The following is a 21,318-nucleotide window of genomic DNA, read 5'->3' on the forward strand; positions in this document are numbered from 1 at the left end:
TCAAAATAAAAGAGAAATTTATTGTTTTTAATGCTGAATTTTTTGTCACATCTTAGCCCTGATTTGAGGCTGATGACCCCTGAACAGGTGTTTCTGTTCTGTTGAAGTAAATTTGGAAACATGAAATTAATAGTTTTATTGACATTGGAGTACAGATTCATTAATAGTCCAAATATCAGTTAATAGTTTTTCATTTGAGATCATGACAACTAAACTCTCTTGGAACTATGTTTGTGATCTTCATTCAAGATTATAGGTTTCAAAGTGATTTTAAATTACTTTTTTTTAAATAATAAGTATGTTTTTATCAGACCTCCTCTGTAAGTGATATCAATGTTAAAGCATCAAAAGTGCAAGTTGAGCATGATGCAAGATGCATGTCCTGCAACTTGAGGAAATTTGCAAAATTCTATGTGCAATACTCACAAGAAAATTTATGGGAAAAACTGGACTGACTGTTAAACTAAGGCTATCTACATACTACCCTGCAAGCTGCCCCACTAGGTGTGCTGCTCCAATGGAAGAGCATGAACAGATCACTCAACTGAGTCAAGGGTCTAAAAGTGTCAGAGCTAAACTTTGGGTTTAGAATCACCCTGCATCTCATAAGTCAGAGAATACAGGATTAAATCATACAAGGGAAGTATACACCCAGGGAAACAAAATTCATACCTGTATATTGTTAGAGCTAAATAAAACACAGTCATTTATAACAAGAGGAAGAAATTAAATAATGATAATGTTCGAGTGTTCTAGAGTGGGTTATGTATACTTTTTCAGTTACGTCTTAAGGTGATGAAATGGGGAAATTCTTTTAATAGATTTGCCACTGAATATTATACCTATTACCCTTCCAAAACCATCAAATGAAACCTATGTGAGGAGGGTATATTAGTCCATTAGCCCGGAGTATGGAGCACAGTTTAAGTGAAAAGGGTCACTTCACAGGTGCATTGCAAAGTCTGTATTGTACACATTGAGGAAATGGAATTGGCATGCCATTAAGTGCATCCTTAATCTTCCATATATTTGGTCAAATTTCTCAATTGTGGCTTTAGGAGTTTCAGTTGGCAATATGAAATTCATGAAATCCTCCAAAAACAATGCCTGGTGTCATGTTGAGATCTGAAGATTTTTACCAAAAAATCTTTACGTATTTTATTGGGTACGTGGTGGGTATTTTATTACAGTGCATTTTGATATTATTTTTTGGGATATTATTATTATATTGGCATTAGTGTACTATGAATTCTCATATGGTACCAGATAATTGTTTGATATTATCATTTCAAATCCAATGCTAATGGCATAAAATTATTAGAAATTTCTTACAAACTATTCTATAATATGTTTGACTTGATAGACTACTTGTCTGCACAATTAAAATCAAAGCTTGCACATCAGAAAGTGCTTGAATCATGAAGTGAATCCATCATAAAGTGGAGGAGTATTTTATTGTAATGCCTTTGTAAAAGAGGTCCGAATGACTTGATTTTTAAAACAATTATTAATGAAACACTTACACGGATATCTCTCCACTTCTTTTTCCATGCAGAACCACACGTGGCATTACACTCAGTCCATTTACTCCATGGGGACACAACACAGTCAACAATGGGGCTGTCATTGGTCGTGAGTGGGAAGAAAGGTGCTGCGACAGTGGGTGAAGGTGGTAGCCTTGGGTTCCCCATCTCAGGTGCACCCGAAGGCTGTAGGTGGTTCTCTGGTTTCAACCCATTCCAGATATCCCCATCTCTGGGTGGTGCTAAAACCATGTGAAAATAGGCAATGTTATTCAGGGAAACAAACAAATGGGATCAAATAACAGAATATACATATTCATTTTCCATGGACAGGCACATGGCTACCTAGGGTGGGCTTTGAAGGCTTCTGCACCCTGTGAAATTTTTTCCCTTTTAGCGACTGCCTGCCACACATTGGGAGACATCAAGCCTTGGGGAACTTATCCTCTTAACTGGGGGACTTTTTCTTAACTGTTAAATTAGTTAAATGTGTGAGATAAGGGCTTCAAATTTGATATTTTCTTAGTTAATGATCAGATAATATTAACTACCACTGCCAGTGGCTTATAGTTGAAAAGTTTTAAGAAAAATCAGGCAGATGTTGATGATGAACACCTAGATGAAACACATAGGGATAACTAGCCATCATAACTTAAGCCACTTTGGTAGAAAACCAACGATAACTATTAATTTCAGCCGTATGCAAATAAAATTTATAACTTTATTTGATTTCTTGCTACATGCCTGGTCATGGGTAGTTTCAGACCATAGATTCACCTGAGTAAGATCATATTATTGCTGTCTCCTCACTCAATATAATGAGAATTCTCAATGATAAATTTAATAGTTACTTTTAAACTCTCGTGATTACAACTATTAACGATGCACAGTATGTTATTTTTCATGCTTTTAAAAACTAATTTTGCTATGAATTTAATCTTAATTGTAATGAGCCTCTAGGTTTATGCACTAGGTGTTGGCTCTCAAAGTTGCCGACATTTCAACACTTTAATCAAGTGCCACCGTCACTGCTGAAAATGTGCCAAAAAACTTAGCACTTTCCTCAGCCCCAAGAATGGCACTTGAGTGAATTTGAACATTGGGAAAATGAATTCAAATACTGAATGTACCACTGAAGAAGCTCCCGACACATCTGCCAGGAAAGCTGGTTATATAATTATTAACCTTAATGAATAAATGGATCAAGGCTTGACTTCATGGAAATTCCAAATGTTAAACGTGTTAAATGAAACAAATTTGTACTTCCCACAAAGCTTTGAAAGTACCCCAATCAATTTCAATGATGACTTCAAGTTGAAATGATACTTGGTTGTTGAAATCAATAAGAGTACATATTAATAAAGCTGTGTGGAAAGGACAACATTGTTTTGTATGCCATTTTAAAATCCTCAATTGGAGGCTGTTGCAACATCATATCTATCTTATTGCTCTGCACCAATCATTTTCCCATGCTTAGAAGGGAGAAATTATGGCTGCAAACATCATAAACTGGATGCTGTAGATCTGAAAAAATATTGATTTTAAGTGGCCTGCTAAATTATTTGAAGTGGAATCAGGGTCTCTGGGAAATGAAGATGAGAATACATATACTGCCAAGGCAACCAAGGATAGGATAAGCAGTAGAGCTATTTTAGTGGACGGGAATGAATTGAAAGAGGAAGCAATCATAATTAAGAAGTAAATACTTTTGTTGAAAGAGGAGAACACTTTTGATGAAGATAATTTACTGGCATATCTACAAGCAACTTAAAAGTGCAAACAATATCCAAAAAACATCTTAAAGAGTGGTTACTGCTAACGTGGGATAGGAGAAGACTGAGACGATGATTGATTAGTGGGAAAAAGAGAAGCAGGATAATTTCCTTGATAAAGAATAAGTGTAAGGATGTACAGAGGATGTGAAATTTAGGTGTAGTGTGAGTGTTGGAAAATTCCGCTTTTCTCTTAACCAAATTCAAATACATATGTAGGTAACCAATGATTTCAATAATTATGAAGCCATTTCTTTTCACTACCCATAGAATTTCAATGTGTACCTTTTGCTATTTGCTAAGAGATATTCTTACAGTGCCAATGTATTTTTTTAAATAATCCCAGATAGCACAAAGTAAGAGAGTTAATCATGTCTTATGGTTTTTTTATGGAAAAAATTGATAAGCAGCTTATCGTAAGCTAAGGAGCTTATATAAGGCAAGGGTAAGATTCTAGGGAAGACTAGGTTAAGAAATGCAGTCTTATATCCTCAGGCAACGTAAGTCGCTTCTGTTGGAGCGCCAAAGGCGGCTGAACAGCGTACTACACATGCTATGTGGCTCATCCTGACATGAATTTAAAGCCTACCGGTCTTTATGAGAGCTTAACTACTGATAACAGATTTTTCCATACATAGAAAAAAATTTAACAATTGCAAGCGACCGGCTGGTGAAGATATAAAGCATAATACAAGTACTTTATCCTTGCAGCGGAAAGAAAAAAAAATAACATTATGGAGATCCAAACGTGTGACCTACGTATCTGCAGCTCTGTACGCTAACTACTTCACCATAGCAACTGATGAGTGCGAGGGTGGTAGTTACCAGTTTAAAATCCAATTATGTAGAAAAACTTTGCTGGTATGTGCATGAAAAACTGGAATTATTCAGCGTCCACGCATTTATGAATTTTAATTAATGGCCTGATAATGCGATGAATACAATATGTACATATATTAGCGATTCCTTCCGTCATTTTTATATTATTCTAAATTGCTATTTGTGTGAAATTATGTGTTTTTCTTATGACCGTCTTTTCGCCATCAGTACAGAAATGTGATTGATTTTCAAATTATGGCTGTATGATGTTATTTCTACTCATATTATAGAAGTGCCAAGAATGGAAAATTTATTCTTATACATAAATCCCTTTATGAATACTCTAAAACGATGGAATTAAAACAACATCTATGGAAGTGCTGAAAGTTTGGCATCCATTTTGTCATTACTCTGGATGTTTGTCAGCCTGGCCGTAAGAAACCCATAACAAGCTTACTTGAGAAGCGCCTTCCTTATTTCTTCCTTTCACCCTATCTCAATGACTTATAATGTGCTAGCTGCGATTGGTATTATATACTACTCTTGATGTAAACAAAAAGTAATAGGTAATAAAACTATTTTTGATGTAAACAAAGAGATTTTCAATATCTCATTCAAAGGGAGTGCATAAAATAGTATTCATTGGTTTCTGTTTGCCCGAAGTTAAAAAAATGATGGCACTGCTGAATAATTCTAAAGCATGATACAACTACATGAGGCAGGAATTCTTCCTCATGAAATCAACTGAAGAACAATGTGGGTTTGGATTAACCATGCCATAAATAACTTTTTCATGAACTACTGTCTAAACCCTGTATCAAACTCAAGTTATATTTTCCAATCTCTTACATTCAAGTTACAGATTATGCAGGAATAAGATACTTACAACTTGGCCTTTTGGCTGCTTTTTTTTCGATGTGAACCGCTTAAGATCTTAAGGAATTACTCAACCACCTACCTTAGATAGTAGCATCATGATATAGCTACTCTTTCCTTTTGCCAAAATGTGTTTATATTTTGCTACATGATTAGTTGGCACACAGTGTTAAGGTATGTAAGAAACACTTTATAGAGCTTGTATATCAGGAGTTATAGAAACAATCAATTTTTGATTAGTACCACAGGTTGGACGATGGTGATGGAGTGATGAGGAATCCTTACTGTAGCCAGCACTACGGGGTGCTGCGTACAGCAGAGTACCTGACAGAGATACTCCATAATGCTGCAAGCGAGCTGTTAGATTAGCACGTACTTCCTCTACCAGTGCAGCATGCGACAGAAGAAATGCAAATGGTTTAGGATATTAATATTAGTCTTAGCCAACTAATTACAAACCCTGCTGGTAAGTAAAAGATTATGCATTCTACTTTTATTTCAACAAGCTGTTACTGGGAAAGTTTAAAGTCTTTGAAGGGTTCTTGAATTTACAGGTCAGTAAGTAGCAGAATGATTGATGTTATAGAAAATTGGAAAAATTCTACGTATTAAATGGCTTAATTACATATTCCCAAAATTTCAATGGACGACAAGTTCTTATGGAATGAAATACTAGCACTTAGTCTCCTGTATATTCAATCTATATGGGAATGAGTGCTAATACAAATGCTCACTACCATGAACAAACATAATAGCCTATGGTACATAATACCAAATTCTAGCTAAATTATGGAGTAAGGTGCTTAAAAAATCATCAGTTCAGATTATCTTAGCATTACATGGTGCGTATTCATTATCAAAATGTAAGCTATTAAAAATACTTTGATATTAAATTAGTGATAGGGTGAAGTATTGTATGTAGTTATGAATTTTGGGAAAATACATTAATTAAGCATGTACATACACTGGTACTTACGAAGGGGTTTTCATTGCTGTGCTCAAAATGATTTATAATTTGTATGATGCAAATTGAAGAAGTACATATTATGTTTGTCCTGCACATCAAGATAGATTATTAGCACCCTTTATTGATTCACAAAAATGCCACTACATATAGATGTTCTTTGCAGGCAGTGCTGCAGTATTCATAGAACCTCCATATCTCACCATCTAAACCCTCCACATCTCACAATAAAATTAGCAATCTACCTCATACATGTACAGAAAAAGGCTGTTTAGTATCTGTGAAATTGGATAATTAACGGTTATTTCAGACCTTTTCTCTTATACAACATGAATTTTGACAACATTCTTGTGCCCTAAATACATGTCAATGTATTAACAGCATCATCTATTGTAATGTATGCTTGTACCTAAAAAACCTATGTAATGAGGTGCATGTCCTAGAATGCATTGCTTCCATATGACTTTATCATTCAAGAGCTAGCCAAGACAGTCTCAGTAAAGTTTTTATTATTTGTAGAAAAATTATTTGATGGTGCAACATTATAGCTAAGAGTGTGTATCGATGGCTAAGTTCTAACAACACATATCTCAAAAATAGCAGATTTTCAGGAGAGCAAAAAAAATGATTAATATTTGTTACTTGCATACTTAAAAACGAAAAGTTCATAAAATTGAAAAAGAAGCATTCCTTTGCAAACAAAGAGTTGATTTTTGCTTGTATTTAATTTTTTTAAATATTAATACTAGAGATGGGTCGAATAGCAGATTTCTCGAATTCGAATATCGAATTCGAATATTAAATCATTGCTCGAATATTCGAATACCTCGAATACTAAACGATGAATGCTGGAATGTTTGACTCGGTTGCATATGCAGCAGGCAACACAAGATTTTGGGGAGTAATTTTGATTTCCTTCAAAGGATTCGAACAGGAATTTAGCTGATTAATGAATATTTTAATTTTATGGAAACAATTGGGCATATAATTAATTCAACTAACATCGCTTTACCCCCACTCCTGCTGCCAAGTGCTAGCTGACAATCTGAGGCGTTTTGCAAAATACAGGTGCTTCTCCACCGGATTTTCTTCAATTATTTTCAGTCTATCTTTGGAAGTTCTCACGAATAAGCAGATGAATTTGAATTGCTAGCGGGAAAAAACCCAATATCCTGAGAAAATATCCCTTCGACTGTGAAAATAGAGATGTATAGCTTAACTCATAAATTGTAACATGATATATGTTTTCGAAAAAAATACCGCATCAACTTCCGAGAAGCTCAGTTGCGAGGATATTGAGTCAGAATGCTAAGTCTTAGTCGTATTTTGACATTATTTCTTTGCGTAAAATGCTTAAATAAACTCAGAAATACGTCGTGTTTGGTCTCATTCTTTTAGAAATTACGCGCACATTACTAATATTTCAATTCAATAAAGGTGTAACATCAATTGACGAAAGTCATTCTTAGACACCTTTTGTGCTAATAGATGACTCATGCAGCGGTTGACCTCCACAGAAATGGGGAACTTCCAAGCTGGTAGGAAAAAAAAGGTCAGTGGGTGAGAAAAGGGAGGGCCCGAAAGACGTTTCTATTGTTCTCGTGTAACTTGGTATTTTTTCGAAGCTAAGGTCTTCGTAATATGATCCCTGCGCGAGCTGTGATCTTTTTTTTTTTCAAAGAAGAGGAAAGCCTCAGAGGGGGGGCTAGTGCTGAGTGGAGAGTGATACCGGATCTTGGGAAATGCGCTAATGTAAGTATCCCACGGTACTCACACAGCAGTTGACCTCCAGAAATGGGGAACTTCGAAGCAGGTAGCCAGAAAAAGGTCAGTGGGTGAGAAAAGGGGGGAGGGCGTGAAACACGTTTTTTTTGTTCTCGTAACTCGATATTTTTTTCGAAGCAGGGGTATTCGTAATGCGATCCCTGCGCGAGCTGGGACCTTTTGTTTGATTTCGGAGAAGAGGAAAGCTTCAGAGTGGGTGAGGCGAGTGCTGAATGGAGGGGGATAGCGGATCGTGGGAAATGACCTAAGGATTCTATCCCACGGCACTGAGGTTCTCCTGGTGAGGGGAATCAGGGATTTTCGGATTTTTTCACCCGACCATTTTCGGTTCCCCTCGTCGAACTCTTTTCACCGCTAAAATCCACGAATTTGATTTAATTCGTCAACTTGCGTAAAACGGCACTGCGAGCACTAAATGACTACAGTTATCTACATTTTTCCGAGTCAACTACCAACGACGTGCGTGCGACAGTGTATGACGCGAAATTCAAAGTATTCGAGGTATTCGAGGCGGTACTTTTCGCATAACTATTCGAAACCTCGAATATCGAATACTTTCTAGTATTCGAGTATTCGCGGATACTATTCGCACATCTCTAATTAATACGCTTTGTTTAAGATGCGTGTTTCAAACCGGCCGAATTTGATATACGTGTTGTTAGAACTTAGCTATCGGTATGTTAGTTCTCAGCTATAAAAAAGTGACTAAAATTAACCTATACCCATGTAATTGAAATAAATACATATCACTGAGAGAGAATGGTTATGAATTAGTGGCATTTGTTTAAGAATGAATGATAAAGCATTTATCTTGCCCCAATGGGTTCAAAAGAATTATTGACTTTGATGCATACTTAGAAATTTGTTAAACACTTCAGAAAGTTAGAATCTATCTACATAGTCATTCAGCATGACTAATAAAGTAGCAAAGTTAAGGTAAAATTTATTAATTTCTTAAAAATATATTAGCACCCAATTTTACCTCTGTACCCTTGGCATATTCTGTCGCATTCTTGCTCAGTCTCAAAATTGTTTCTGTTGCCACGACAACCTCCATATATGAACTCCTTGCATTTTGCTGCTTCTATGTCAAAATACCACCTTCGGAAGTATCCTCTGCATGGTCCAGGTAACTTTTCTTGTGCACAAGCCGCTGAAAATATGAATTTTTAATTAGTAAGAGAACAACTAATGAATACAGAACTGATCATTGTTTACATTAGTACCTATGTACTTGTTAGAGATTGGTACTCTTAATGGGGTGGTGGCTGCTGATATCATTGATGTATGTCCTTAGTTCCAGTTGGTGATGGATAATCATTAATGCAATTTTCGGAGAATTTTAATGCACAAATCACTCAATAAACCTTCTTGCTTTCATAACTCTCAATGGTATTCATTGAATCCAACTACATTTTACGAGTATGTTATCACTTGTTTTAGCTGGGGCGTAGAATGATTGTGCATAGTAATACTTTTCAAAGTCATAGATAGAATATGCCTCATAAGACATAGATATTCAATGGTGGATTTTTACAATATTTATATATTTGCAAGCTGCCGAGGCAGATCTTTGGTGACTGCTTGTAAACACCCTCCCAGTGCAGAACGTCCTAGTTTTGACACGATTTTAGATAATGTACCTGGCTCTCATCCATTAAGTCCTTCTTCTCATAGACAGCCGTTAAACCTTCAGCTGTGGGAAACATATGGGTATGAGTTTTAGAGTCACTGCGGTAAAAAGGTATGAGAACATATGGCCATCTCGTCTGACCTGCTACTAAGGCCCATTTCAACTTTATGGTTCTAACTCTTTCTTTCTTGAAATAGACGGTTGGCAAACCCCTCTTTTTACCCAAACTTGTCTCTTCCTTGCTTGCTAGTGGTTGCATGCCATTATCTTGTAGTACTAGCCTTTCCTAAAATTCTCTGAAGGCTGGATGCAAAAAGTTAGGGGCGTATAAGAGAGGAAACCAATGTGAGTAAATATCAATCATTTCCTTTGTGTTTGGTATGAAATTAAACAAAATAACAAACAAACCTAATACATATGAATGGGTGAGAAGCCGAGGAGTACAAGTGATTTCTTTTTTTCTAAACAGAGATAGGTATATAAAGGGTCTAGCCGGTTAAGATGGTGAAAAATGCCCCCCGATGTTTTAAAAAATAAAAAATATACACTTAAAGTGCATCAAAAATTATGTGTTTCCCCAAATTTTAAGGCCTTAACAATGGATAATAACCCCAAAAAAAATTGAAACACGATTTTTATTTTTTGACTATACATACCTCCAGTTTTTATTTTTGTAAAATCGTAATTTTGATTTTAAAATATAAATACAAAAATGTTTTCAATGCTAACCTGCACAAAGATTTTCCCCGTGTAAAACGGCTTTTATTCATATAATAATAATATATGTGAAAAGACGATGTACTAATTATCACCGCTTCTTTCATATACGCACATTAATTAAGAAATTGGCTCAAATGCTGGCGATTACTTCAAGGGTAATTAAAGTCAGGAGAGATGAAAGAAAAACATTTACGGCAGTCATTGTATTTCTCGAAGCTGGAAGACGAACTTAAAGCTTAGCAGTATGGTTATAACCAATAATTACGACTAATCTAAATGTGATAGGAATTGTTTATGCTAATCTGTAGCCTTAATCAATAATATTACAAACTGATCAACAATCGTTGCTCTCAACAATCAATTCAAATATCCGCCTGGAATACATAGATGCAAATGGCACAAAGCAGTTTTTCGTGTTTTTGACAGTGTTCCACCAATTTTAAAAATCTGAAAAAAATTAGGAATATACTTTGATGCAGGAGTAACAACATATATTTTTTTCGGCATGTCTATTGCCTCCTAATTGTTTTAATTTAATTTTGAATATTTCAAATTTATGTAAAAGTTCAGTTTTCGGTGTTAAAATTTGGAAAAAAATCAGGGTGGTAGAACGCAATTGTATTTACATTTTAAAATCAAAATTACAATTAAACAAAAATAAAACTGGAGATATAGTCAAAAAACTAAAAAGCGTGTTTCAATTTTTTTTTGGGTTATTATCCATTGTTAAGGCCTGAAACTTCGGGGAAACTCATAATTTTTGATGCACTTTAAGTGTATATTTTTTATTTTTTAAAACACCGGGGGGCACTTTTCACCATCTTAACCGGCTAGACCCTTTGGTAAAGAAAATAAATGAGTTCAATTAGATATTTAATAGTGCATTTGATTTTCTACTTGATGTCAGCACAGAACAGAGACTCTCTCGTATCCCTTGGCAACCAAGTTTTTGTGTATTTCTTCTAACAATTAACTGTTCTTAACTCTGAAAAATGATTTGATGCTTTTCCGGTGAATTATATGGGTAAACTGTTCTTGGGATTCCCACCGAATTAATTCTTTCATAATGGCCAACTTCTCAAGTTCCGTCTCTGCACTCATCATCAGGGCTAATCATCATGACCTGATTATGAGCGCCAAGCGTAGCTTGAAATGTTGGCCGTTATGAAAAAATTAACCCAGTGAGAATCCCTTTACCCTTGTTCTTAACTCTGTTTAGAAAAAAAAGTATTTGTACCCCTTGGCTTCTCAACCCCTCATATAATATGTATATTTTTTGGCCAATGAAATAATTTCACCAAACTATCCGAAGTTCATAAGGCATACTTCAACCAATACTTTTCTTTATATTATGAGATAGTTGTAGTATTTAGCTAGTTCTTTTTGTGATTTTGATTGTGGAATCTTAATGACCGTTTTAGTGCTAAGATAGAAGAAAGAGTTCTTGAGCAGAGAAAAACCATCCCTCTAAAAAAAAAGCTTAGGCCTCCTTGGCAAATTTTACCACACAGAATCGAAGACTTGCAATCTTGCTACTGCAGCTGAAGGGTTAGTAGTCAAAAAACTAGATTGGGCAATTTATTTCCATTTTTAATTAGCTTTCAGATTTTTCTTTCCTCTAAAACATACACTGTTAACCAGTTTGCAGATCACTTTAAACAAGCTTTAATTCAGTAAACATAATATTTGGATAGTGATATGTAAAGGAATGGGATGCATCAATATTGAAATAATTACTTGAAATTTTCCAAAATTAAAAAAAAATTGTAACAACCTTGGTTTCAACTTGGTTTGGTACTGTGCCATCTTCAATTGTGGAAAATTCAAGTATTTATTTTAATATGAAAAAATGCCACTCCATCATGCTTGAATCTTCAGATTTTACAAGAGTGCATAAATGTTGAATTAAATTATGTACTTTCACCCTGTAGCCAGCTATGATTTATTATTTTTTATTCGACTTTTGCCCTGTAATGAGGCTTTTATTGATTTCCATACTCTTGCCCTGTATTGATGTGGACTGAATTGGTGGAAAGTTACCTTTAGCTATTTCGCCTTCCATTTCACACGATTCCTCTTCTCCAACACAATCAACGTGCTCCTCCTTTTTAATTCGGCTGCATTCATCAACTTCATCAGCTGCATCACTGTCTTCATCATCATCATCCTTGACAACGAGTTAATTTTTACCAATTAGATCATGGCAATTATCAACTACATTCGGCGCTTATCTTAAATTCCAATGGATTAACACATTAACACATTCACCCTGGCTTAATATTTTCAAGGGAGACCTTGTATGTGGCCACCCAGGCATAAAATTTGAGAAATTACATAGGAACAGGTATCTAATTTGGCATTGTAGTTCCCATTGCAATCTAAAGGTGGCCCATAATTATTTTATCAAAGGAATAGCAAAATCCACTTTTGCGGGTTACCCGACCCATATACTAGCAAGAATCATTGTGATATTGAACTACACTGAGCAATCTTGTAGAATTAAAATAAGTACCATGCATACATATTTTCATGGGTAAAGTGAACATCTCATCACTACTCTTATATTTTTAAACATTCTCTCCAGAAAGCCTTCTACGATTTGTGAAAATCGTAGAAGACATAAGAAGCAGCCTTTCCATTTATCACAAATATACCTCACTTTGATTCTTACTGAAACCTTCATTTCTTTTATTTAGAACCACTAAACTCCCATCAATTTTCATCTTATTCCATCTGAAATAAAACTAGGCCTATGAAAACTGAAATCTGCTTCCAAATAAGCCTCTAATGATAATATCGACTGCTCCTAGCTGCAAAGTAGTATCTCAAGAATTCATTCCAGTCAGTTTTGTCTTGAATTTCTAGTATGTGTTATATTTTAGCCGTATTCGAAATTTTGTCCATAAAGTCATATGTCAGAATACCGCAATGGACAAAATTTCTAAATACCAATTAATTAAATTTTAATACCTATGCAAATTTTACACATACAATTTTCCTGGACTAGAAATTCATTGTACACACAAATGGAATGATTTCTTTGATAGACTACTTTGCGGCTAGGAGCAGTTGATATAATACTTGTGTTGCGTGCCTTTGATTAATTTTGTTTAGGGATTTGGAGATCTATCAACCTATGGTCTTTTATTACATACTGATTTTCTTAAAATGCAAACATTTTTAGAGAATCGTCTTCTTCTGCACCAAATTCAATTCTTAATTGGATGTAACCTGACCTAAGGGTAAAAAAGAATCCCATCCCAAAAGTTACCTTCTTCATATTCAATGCCTGGTTTTTCCTTTTTAATAAATCACTGTGTAGCTAAGCAATTAAAATATTTTGCAATAGCTTGAGATCATTGAATTTTTATCATCTTATTTCAGCTTAAAACTTGAGCAAAATTAAGTAAGCATGAGCAATAGCAATCATTAGATAAAAGCCTGACTCAAGAACTCACCCATCATTGCCTATCCAAACTCTCCTTCAGTTAGATACTCATACTTCTGTTTAATGTAGCGGATTAGAAAAAGATGCCTCTCCCTCCAGTCTACTCCTCAATTTATAGTACCAAAAACTTGGATTAAACCTAGTGTGTAGAACAATTATTCAAATGATTAAAGGAAGGAATCAAAGTGATTTACTTATACTCATATTTTTCATTCTTATACTTTACCTCATTGTCATCGTCATCGTCATGATCCTCTTCATCACTCACTCTAGGTGATATCATGTTCGTAAGCCTTGCATTTTGAACGAGACGGGTGCGAAGGCGTCTGCCTTTGCCGCAGGTCACACTGCATGGGCCCCATTCACTCCACTGGGAAATAATGCAGTTGGCATTCATCTTGTCATCCTGAAACAAACAAAGTTTTTTAAATCACTGCCTTTCTTGTTCAAAAGGTAGCCAATGCTGGAAATATTTTGGAACTTTTAGTCTGCACAACAAACAGACTTAATTATTGAAATATGATTTTTATTTATTTATTTAACACCAAAAATAGCACTAAGGCCTTAACATTGGGTTTTATAAACAAAATAAATTATATACACCAATGGATGAAGTTTGCCATGAAAGTCACTTGTTCCTGCAGTGCTTCGAAAATATATTATGTAAATATAATTTAAAAAACCAGTAAAAAAATAATGTCATAAATAACAATCATTTTTAACATATAAAATACGTACAAATGGTGGGTATCAAAAAGTAAGTCTTAGCAATTGGCTATTGAAATTGGCGTGGGAGGCGAAAGGTCAAGAGAAGAAGAAGGAATTGAAAAGATAAGATAAGCAGTAAAAAAAATGATCTATGGGATATTGGCAGTCAGAATTTGGGCTGGTGTTGAGTTTCAGTATTACGGGTTTTGCGAGCTGGAATGCAGAGTGAAAAGAATGTCAGGAGATCAATGAATCTGAAGAACCCATTCATAATGCAGAGAAGAAATTTGATGTCGAATGTCAATCGGCGGTGAGTGGGGTGTAATAATGTAAGTGAGTGTAGTATTTCTTCACGTGAAGAGAGTTTGAGGTAATGTATGCAATGTCGTTCTATTGCTATGAAGAAATTGATGCTTTGTCAGTGAATAATATGGGTAAACTCTTCTCGTGATTCCAACAGAGGAATCCCTGCAGCCCTGAGGATGACCATGAGTTGGAGCTCAAAACGTTGGCTAATATGGATAATTTAACGTGGTAGGAATCCTGAGTAGAGTTTGCAGACACAATTATTACACATTTATAAAACTTTGTTTGAGAATACATGTACATCAATTTTGACTCAGGGGAAATGCTGGAAAAATTCAAACATGTACCTATAAATGAACTACAGATCTGATGGAATCATTTTTGGTTGGAAATTAAGGTGAATTTCAGCTCTGTTCACGAGGCAAGATCAAAATACTGCGAGTAATAAATTTTGAGGGATTAACTGTCATGAATTTCTCCAGAAAATATATTAATCTTGTTCCTGACTTCTTCCAATGCTTGATTGTAAGAAACAATGCGTTTTTGGCCAGAATGAAAATATAATTTATGTTGAACAAGACTAATTTTCCATTACGGATAGGTTCACTTTTTTTGGTCATTTAGCTATTTTTATTGGATTCTTAACCCCACACTTCAATTTCAGATTGGTAAAACATCAAATGGTTCATTATGCTGAGGTCAGAGGGTGTCATAGGGCTATGTAGAGAGGCATAAGAGGTTAAATCTGGGTTCTTCTGATCTTTAGAGTATTTGACAGAGACTATAGAGCCTTGGGGGTGAGTTTTTCAGAGGTACTTATTAGGATTCATTTCTTGCGATTAAGAAATGATCCCGGTATTCTGCAGATCATTAGATCTGTATTAGAACTGATGTTAAATGGGATCATTAGACCCCATTTAACATCAGTTTCTAGAAATTGTGTTTGGCTGAATTGTGAACAGACTTGCTAAATGTGCACTTACATCACCGTCTGATTCTCCTGCTGGGCATGGTGGCAATGGTTGCGGACATAGCTCTTTCTCGTTGAGAGCAGGAGGGTTCCTGCATTTCTTGCGTCCCAGCCGGCTCATTAGGCGACGAGACCTTGTCCTCTCACCATTGCGTCCGCATGAAGCAGAGCAGCTTGACCAGGATCCCCACTCAGAAACAGCGCACCATGGATCTGGCAAGCTCTCACTTGAGCTAGGCTGGTTTGGCTGTCCCAGTGGTCTGGTAACAATCAAATAAAGAATTGCATAGTATATGTTTAAGGTGAACTAACATCCAGATTTCAGTGCTCTTTTGTGAATATGTGAGAAATCGGCTAGCTTTTTTCCTGTCGTCAAATTGTCTGACTGTATACCTTTTTAAATATTTTTGCACCAAATGCTGAAAAATAGCATGTCAGATAATTCCCAGCAGCATACTTTCAGGGTTAATAAGATTCCGTGTTTATAATAATATGCAATTTGATAGGAATTTTGCTATTCGTAAAAGGCAAAAACAGCTTCCAGTAATCAGCTAATAAGCTCACAACAGAATCAGGTTAGTGTGGCATTATGATTGATTTTCTCTTTTTACTCCAGATTACGCATCACTTATACTACCCAGTTTTTTTGTACTCGAGGACAATTGTTCGCCAACATTATTACTAAATCAAAAGCTGTTCAAGGAAATTACCTCTGCTTAGATTTAAAAATAACTTTAATAAGAATGTATTAATACAGTTCTGCTTAGATTTATGCCTATAAGCTACTAAAATGGATATGAATGTACTACTAGCTAGAACTACAGACTAGGGCAACTGATTTTATAGGCAACCCGTATTATACTACCCCCCGTGCAATAGGTAAACTGATTTAACAAGGGCAGGTGATTACGTACAGAATAGCGTGCATAGCATAAACACTACATACGTGGGTCGGATTATGATAATAATATGTAATTGATTTTATACTAGATTATTGGACGTATATCAAATTAATCCATAGTCATAAGGTCATACGCCCGTTTCACATGGATGCGGATGGTCCGTGCTACGCGAGCGGAGAGCGGTTGCCGTTGTTCACTTAGGCGCGGGAGAAACCCGTCCGCGTTCGACTCAATGTAGCTTGCCGATGTAGAAGAACATCATACTGCCAAGTGCAATTCCAGCTGTTGCTGTATACTAGGTTAGAAAAAAAAGGAAGAAAAGTGCACCACAAAGGAGGTTTTGGGTGCGCCCTATTGTGGCACAAAGAACATTAAAAGCCGCTTTAGTGGCCATGTTTACTGAACTACGCGCTGAGGAATATAATTTTTTCAATTATTTTCTCAGTGTCAGTTTCACTACCCATGGCAAAAAGACGCACTCGCACTGTTATCTCCTAGCTAGCACTAATTTCTACTGACAAATCTGCTTGGTCCACATCAGCCGTCCATGTTCATGTGTACGCACAAACCTGTCTCTGTGGCCTGTATGCACATGGATGTTCCGTGGGGCAGAAGGGCCACGCCGATGGCTCCTCCACTTACGGACGGTCCACGCTCAAGTGTGAATTTCCATTTAGGCCAATGGAACCTTATCCGAGCACGTAGCACGGACCGTCATGGCGAACGACGCCTCCTTGCTTTTTCCTTTCCCTTGTCTTATGATATGGTACAGTGGCGTTACTATAGGGAGGATGAGGGGGTAGTTCCCTCCCCCCCCCCAAAGCCTCAGAGGAATAAAAAAAATGTTTAAAACTATTGACTGGTATTGACACATAATAACTGCATCTGCTTGAGTTTCAATTTTTAGTGCCAAAATGGTGTAAAATTTTGCATGAAATGGTGCATTTCCTAGCACGTCATTTTTCAAAAATTTTACCAGATTTTGCCTGGGAGGGGAGGGGTCGCCACCTCAGGCCATCCCATCCCTCCCCAAAGCATATTCCTAGTTACGCCACTGGTATGGTATTTGGAGGAGGCTACCAATAGTTGAGGTCATTTGCGCCATAAGGGAAGGGTAAGGAAGGAAGAGAGGAGAGAAACCCGGCGTTGGCATTGGCCTGCTCTTTAAGAAAGGCACCAAGAGGACCACGGCTTAACGGCCTCGTTGCACTTGAAATATCCTCCACATTCAAGCAGGGATCGGACAGTGTCTGGAAATTCACTGCCACCGCCGGGATTTGAACCCAAGCTCATGGGGTAGGAAGCCAAAACTCTGGCCACCACACCAACCTGATTCCCTCCCCCTGAGGTCCGGGAAGAAAATTCTCGGGCTCAAGGATCTGACCTCTCAAGCGAATTCCCATTGGGCCGCCCAGGTTCTGTTTCCGTACTTAAGATCGGATCTAGAGAAAGGAATCTGGATCATTCACTTCACAGGATGATCCAGTGGGGTAGCCAGGAATTTCTTTCGGGGTGAGTCCAAAACCATGGTGGAAAATTTTTGAAAAACAGAGTACTAGGTAGAGAGTTTTAAACTAATTTGAAGACTTTTAATAATCAAAGCAACTCCATTTGTCAAAGAAATCTTTTGTGAATTCATGATTTTTCAATATTTTGTTTTCTTTTCTGAAGGAAAGAAATTTTATTTTTATATTTTGGGGGGGAGGGACACCCTGGACATCCCCCCTCGCTTCGCCACTGGGATGATCTACCATTTCTCTAGGAACTGTAAACGTGATAGATTAAAAAGTAACATTTGTTGTATTCCACCTAGAATTTATTTTTAAAACTCAACCGGTTTCGACATTTTCAGATCGACATGAAGAGGTGAACAAATAGATATACAGACGAGGTGGTATATACAGGTGGTATACTTATGTAGGATCTCACAGTAGTTGAACGAGAGGAGGGAGAAAAGGGGGAACCTCAAGAACGGTGACACATGGATGGACTTCATCTATTGTACTTTGACTATTGAACCTCATCTAATCCAACTCTTCAGTTTTATCTGTCAAAGGTATAAAAATATTGCGATCTTAAGATGATTTTCTCTTTGCCACTCTGAAAGGGCTAAAAATGGCCAATTACGGTTAATGCTATAAAGTTCTCGTGTCATTGAATTGTTTTTAGTTGGCTTCGATAGATCTTACAGCTTAAGACGCCTACAGAACAGGAGGAAAAAATACTGTCAGGAAAACAAAATCCTGAAATCGGAATGGAATCATTTTAACTTACAATTAATGGTGAGGGGAATAAAATAGTATGCTCTAAGGGGAATTAATAAATAATCGACAAAAGATCTTCACTACTGAAGTCAATGCGTATTATGAAATATTTGATAAACAACAGGCTTTGATATAAATAAATCATCAAGAAAGAAATGAATACCATTACACAGAAGAATTTCTGGATTTCCAGAGTTTGGGCATCACAAACTGAATGTATGATAAGCATATTTCTGACAAGTATACTTTGGATTGTAACTCACTTGCAGTGATGGGTCTTGCCAAGGCAGGGCATGGAATCAGACAACTTCAGGTTGCACCCAGCCATCTGAGCTTCACGTTCATTGACATAATACCGCTGCCTGTTCTTCACACCGCGGCCACAAGTAACTGAGCATGAACTCCATTTAGACCAGTCACCCACTTCGCATTCACCTGTATAAGTAGTGAAATTTTCTTTGAGAATATTAACTCGAATATAATCACAACCAAGCACATTATTTATAAGATATCATCAGTGACATAATGGACCGGCATCTCTAAAAAATGTAAGGAGAGAAAATGCTTATTAAGGCATAAAAATTTAACACTACTTACGATAAACATTTTTCTCGACTTCTAGCTCTATAATCAGCTGATTTATTCGGCGAACCTCTGAAATATCCATGATGAAAGGACATAAATGGTAATTTTCACACTTTTTAACTCCAAAACTTAACAATCGACCGTGGTTTCAACACCTTGTCATTTTCAAGAGGACAATGTGTTGAAACCATGGTCGGTTGTTGGGTTTTGGAATTAAAAAGTGTGAAATTTACCATTTGTGTTTTGTCATCATGGATATATCAAACTTCCACCAAATCAAGCCATAAATGAGGAAATGTTGCAAGGAATGTCTTTATCTAATGGTCATTATTCTGTCACTCCAGGCAGTGCTTAATTTTGGCCGGAACGGCATACCAGCACCTCTCATTTTCAGTGAAAATTGGAAACTATTAATAATAATCATTCGTGAACACCTTATATAAAGAATATTTTTAAAAAATTATATCATTTTTTAAGTTTGTGAAATATGATTCCTCATATACAAGAATTTCCATGAGAAAAAGTTCTCCTGGACTGGGAATCGAACCACAGACCTTTGACTTTCCGGGCCACTGCGCAGACCACTACGATATCCAGCAATATACGTATGGCAATTATTACTAGGCTCATGGTAATAGGTGTTAGGAAAGCCAAAGGTCCATGGTTCGATTCCCGGTACAGGGGAATTTTTTCTCATGGCAATTCTTGTACATTTCACCGCCATTCACGCGGCAGGAATTGAAATATTGCATGATTCCTCATTGTAACTTTTATAACAAGTTTTAAAAATCAGAAGTTTGGGGGGGGGGGTTGCATTTGCAAATTGTGAAATATGTATAGACAGTGGCGGATCCAGAGAGGGGGCTATCGTAATGATGCAATCGAAATAATAATCATGCTCACGAATGATTAGTATTAATTATATCGTAATCATGTTCACGGATTAATATAGTTAATATAGTATCCAATTTTCACTGACAATGAGAGGTGCCGGAACGCCGTTTTGGCCGAAATTAAGCACTTCTTAGCATTGCTTGGAATTATAGAATAATGACCATGATAAAGACATTCCTTGCAACATTTCCTGGAAATTGCATTCGAAAATCAGCACTTAATATAGGTATTTATGGCGATACTTGCCTGAGCTTGGAAAAATGTTGATTAATGCTGAAATGTAGTGTCATTCTGACAAAAACTGATATAATATTGGTTATACCTCAATAATTCTGTTGAAAGTTAAAATTATGCTAGTCAATTGATTACTTTTTGAATATTTAGCATATAAGCTAATTTACACTAGATAAAATGGTAATTGTGTTCAACTGTCGAATAGGAGAGGAGAGCCTGCCCAGCCCCCCCCCCCCCCTTTTGTCCCTATCCTGGATCCGCTCTTGTGTATGTCTATACGTCTAGGTAAAATTTTATTAATTGATCACTGGTGCTGAGTGATCAATTTCTGAGGGGTAGTGAAAGTGAGAAGTTGGAAAACTCACGTCTTTCGTCCTCGTCGTCATCCCGATCGCCTCCGTCTTTGATGTCGCATGTTTTCTCGTAAAGGCGTTGTCTGGAGAGCGACAGTCGCGCCAACGGCTTCATCTCGGCGCCAGTCGGATCGTAGAACGGAGACCTCGCGTCGTTCGGGAACGAAGACGTGATCCTCCGGATGGCGTCCTGTGGCTGCGTCGGCGAGTCGGGAGACTGCACAAACACAAGAAAACATACGATTGAAAAACAGATGAAGTAAGATGGGCGAATTTACTGGGCATCAAGTGGATGAAATCTGGTGGAGAAATTTATAAAACTTCTTTATCACATGGGCGGATTTTGGAGCCTGGCCTCCCAACTTAAATGGTAATTTGTCCGAAAAAAGTACGAAACCTGTAAATTCAATTACTATGAAAACAAATCAGGAAAAGTTTAAATAAATTTTAGTGATAGCTAGGTTGTGCTGCAAATGCTATTTTCATAGGCATAATTAAACAAAATTTCTAGGAACACCTTGGCGCTAAGGATATTCCCTGATTCACTAGGGGTTGTTCCATA

At 36.6% G+C, this 21,318-nt stretch overlaps 1 protein-coding gene across 3 annotated transcripts in view; it reads right to left on the minus strand.

The window, feature by feature from the left end:
- The window catches only part of LOC124161841 (spondin-1-like), a 265,009-nt gene that overhangs the window by 12,154 nt on the left and 231,537 nt on the right, over positions 1-21,318 (minus strand). The window contains exons 8-15 of one of the 3 annotated variants that reach the window (XM_046538055.1): positions 20,769-20,973; positions 18,954-19,125; positions 15,538-15,784; positions 13,767-13,946; positions 12,133-12,259; positions 8,722-8,892; positions 5,234-5,371; positions 1,524-1,765 (exon numbers count right to left, since the gene is read on the minus strand). In XM_046538055.1, the coding sequence (XP_046394011.1) occupies positions 1,524-1,765; positions 5,234-5,371; positions 8,722-8,892; positions 12,133-12,259; positions 13,767-13,946; positions 15,538-15,784; positions 18,954-19,125; positions 20,769-20,973 (1,482 nt within the window). The remainder of the gene's footprint in view (positions 1-1,523; positions 1,766-5,233; positions 5,372-8,721; positions 8,893-12,132; positions 12,260-13,766; positions 13,947-15,537; positions 15,785-18,953; positions 19,126-20,768; positions 20,974-21,318) is intronic. The other 2 variants (XM_046538056.1, XM_046538057.1) reach the window with 2 other exon arrangements.

Source organism: Ischnura elegans, chromosome 7 (assembly GCF_921293095.1).
Source record: "Ischnura elegans chromosome 7, ioIscEleg1.1, whole genome shotgun sequence".
Taxonomy (NCBI): domain Eukaryota; kingdom Metazoa; phylum Arthropoda; class Insecta; order Odonata; family Coenagrionidae; genus Ischnura; species Ischnura elegans.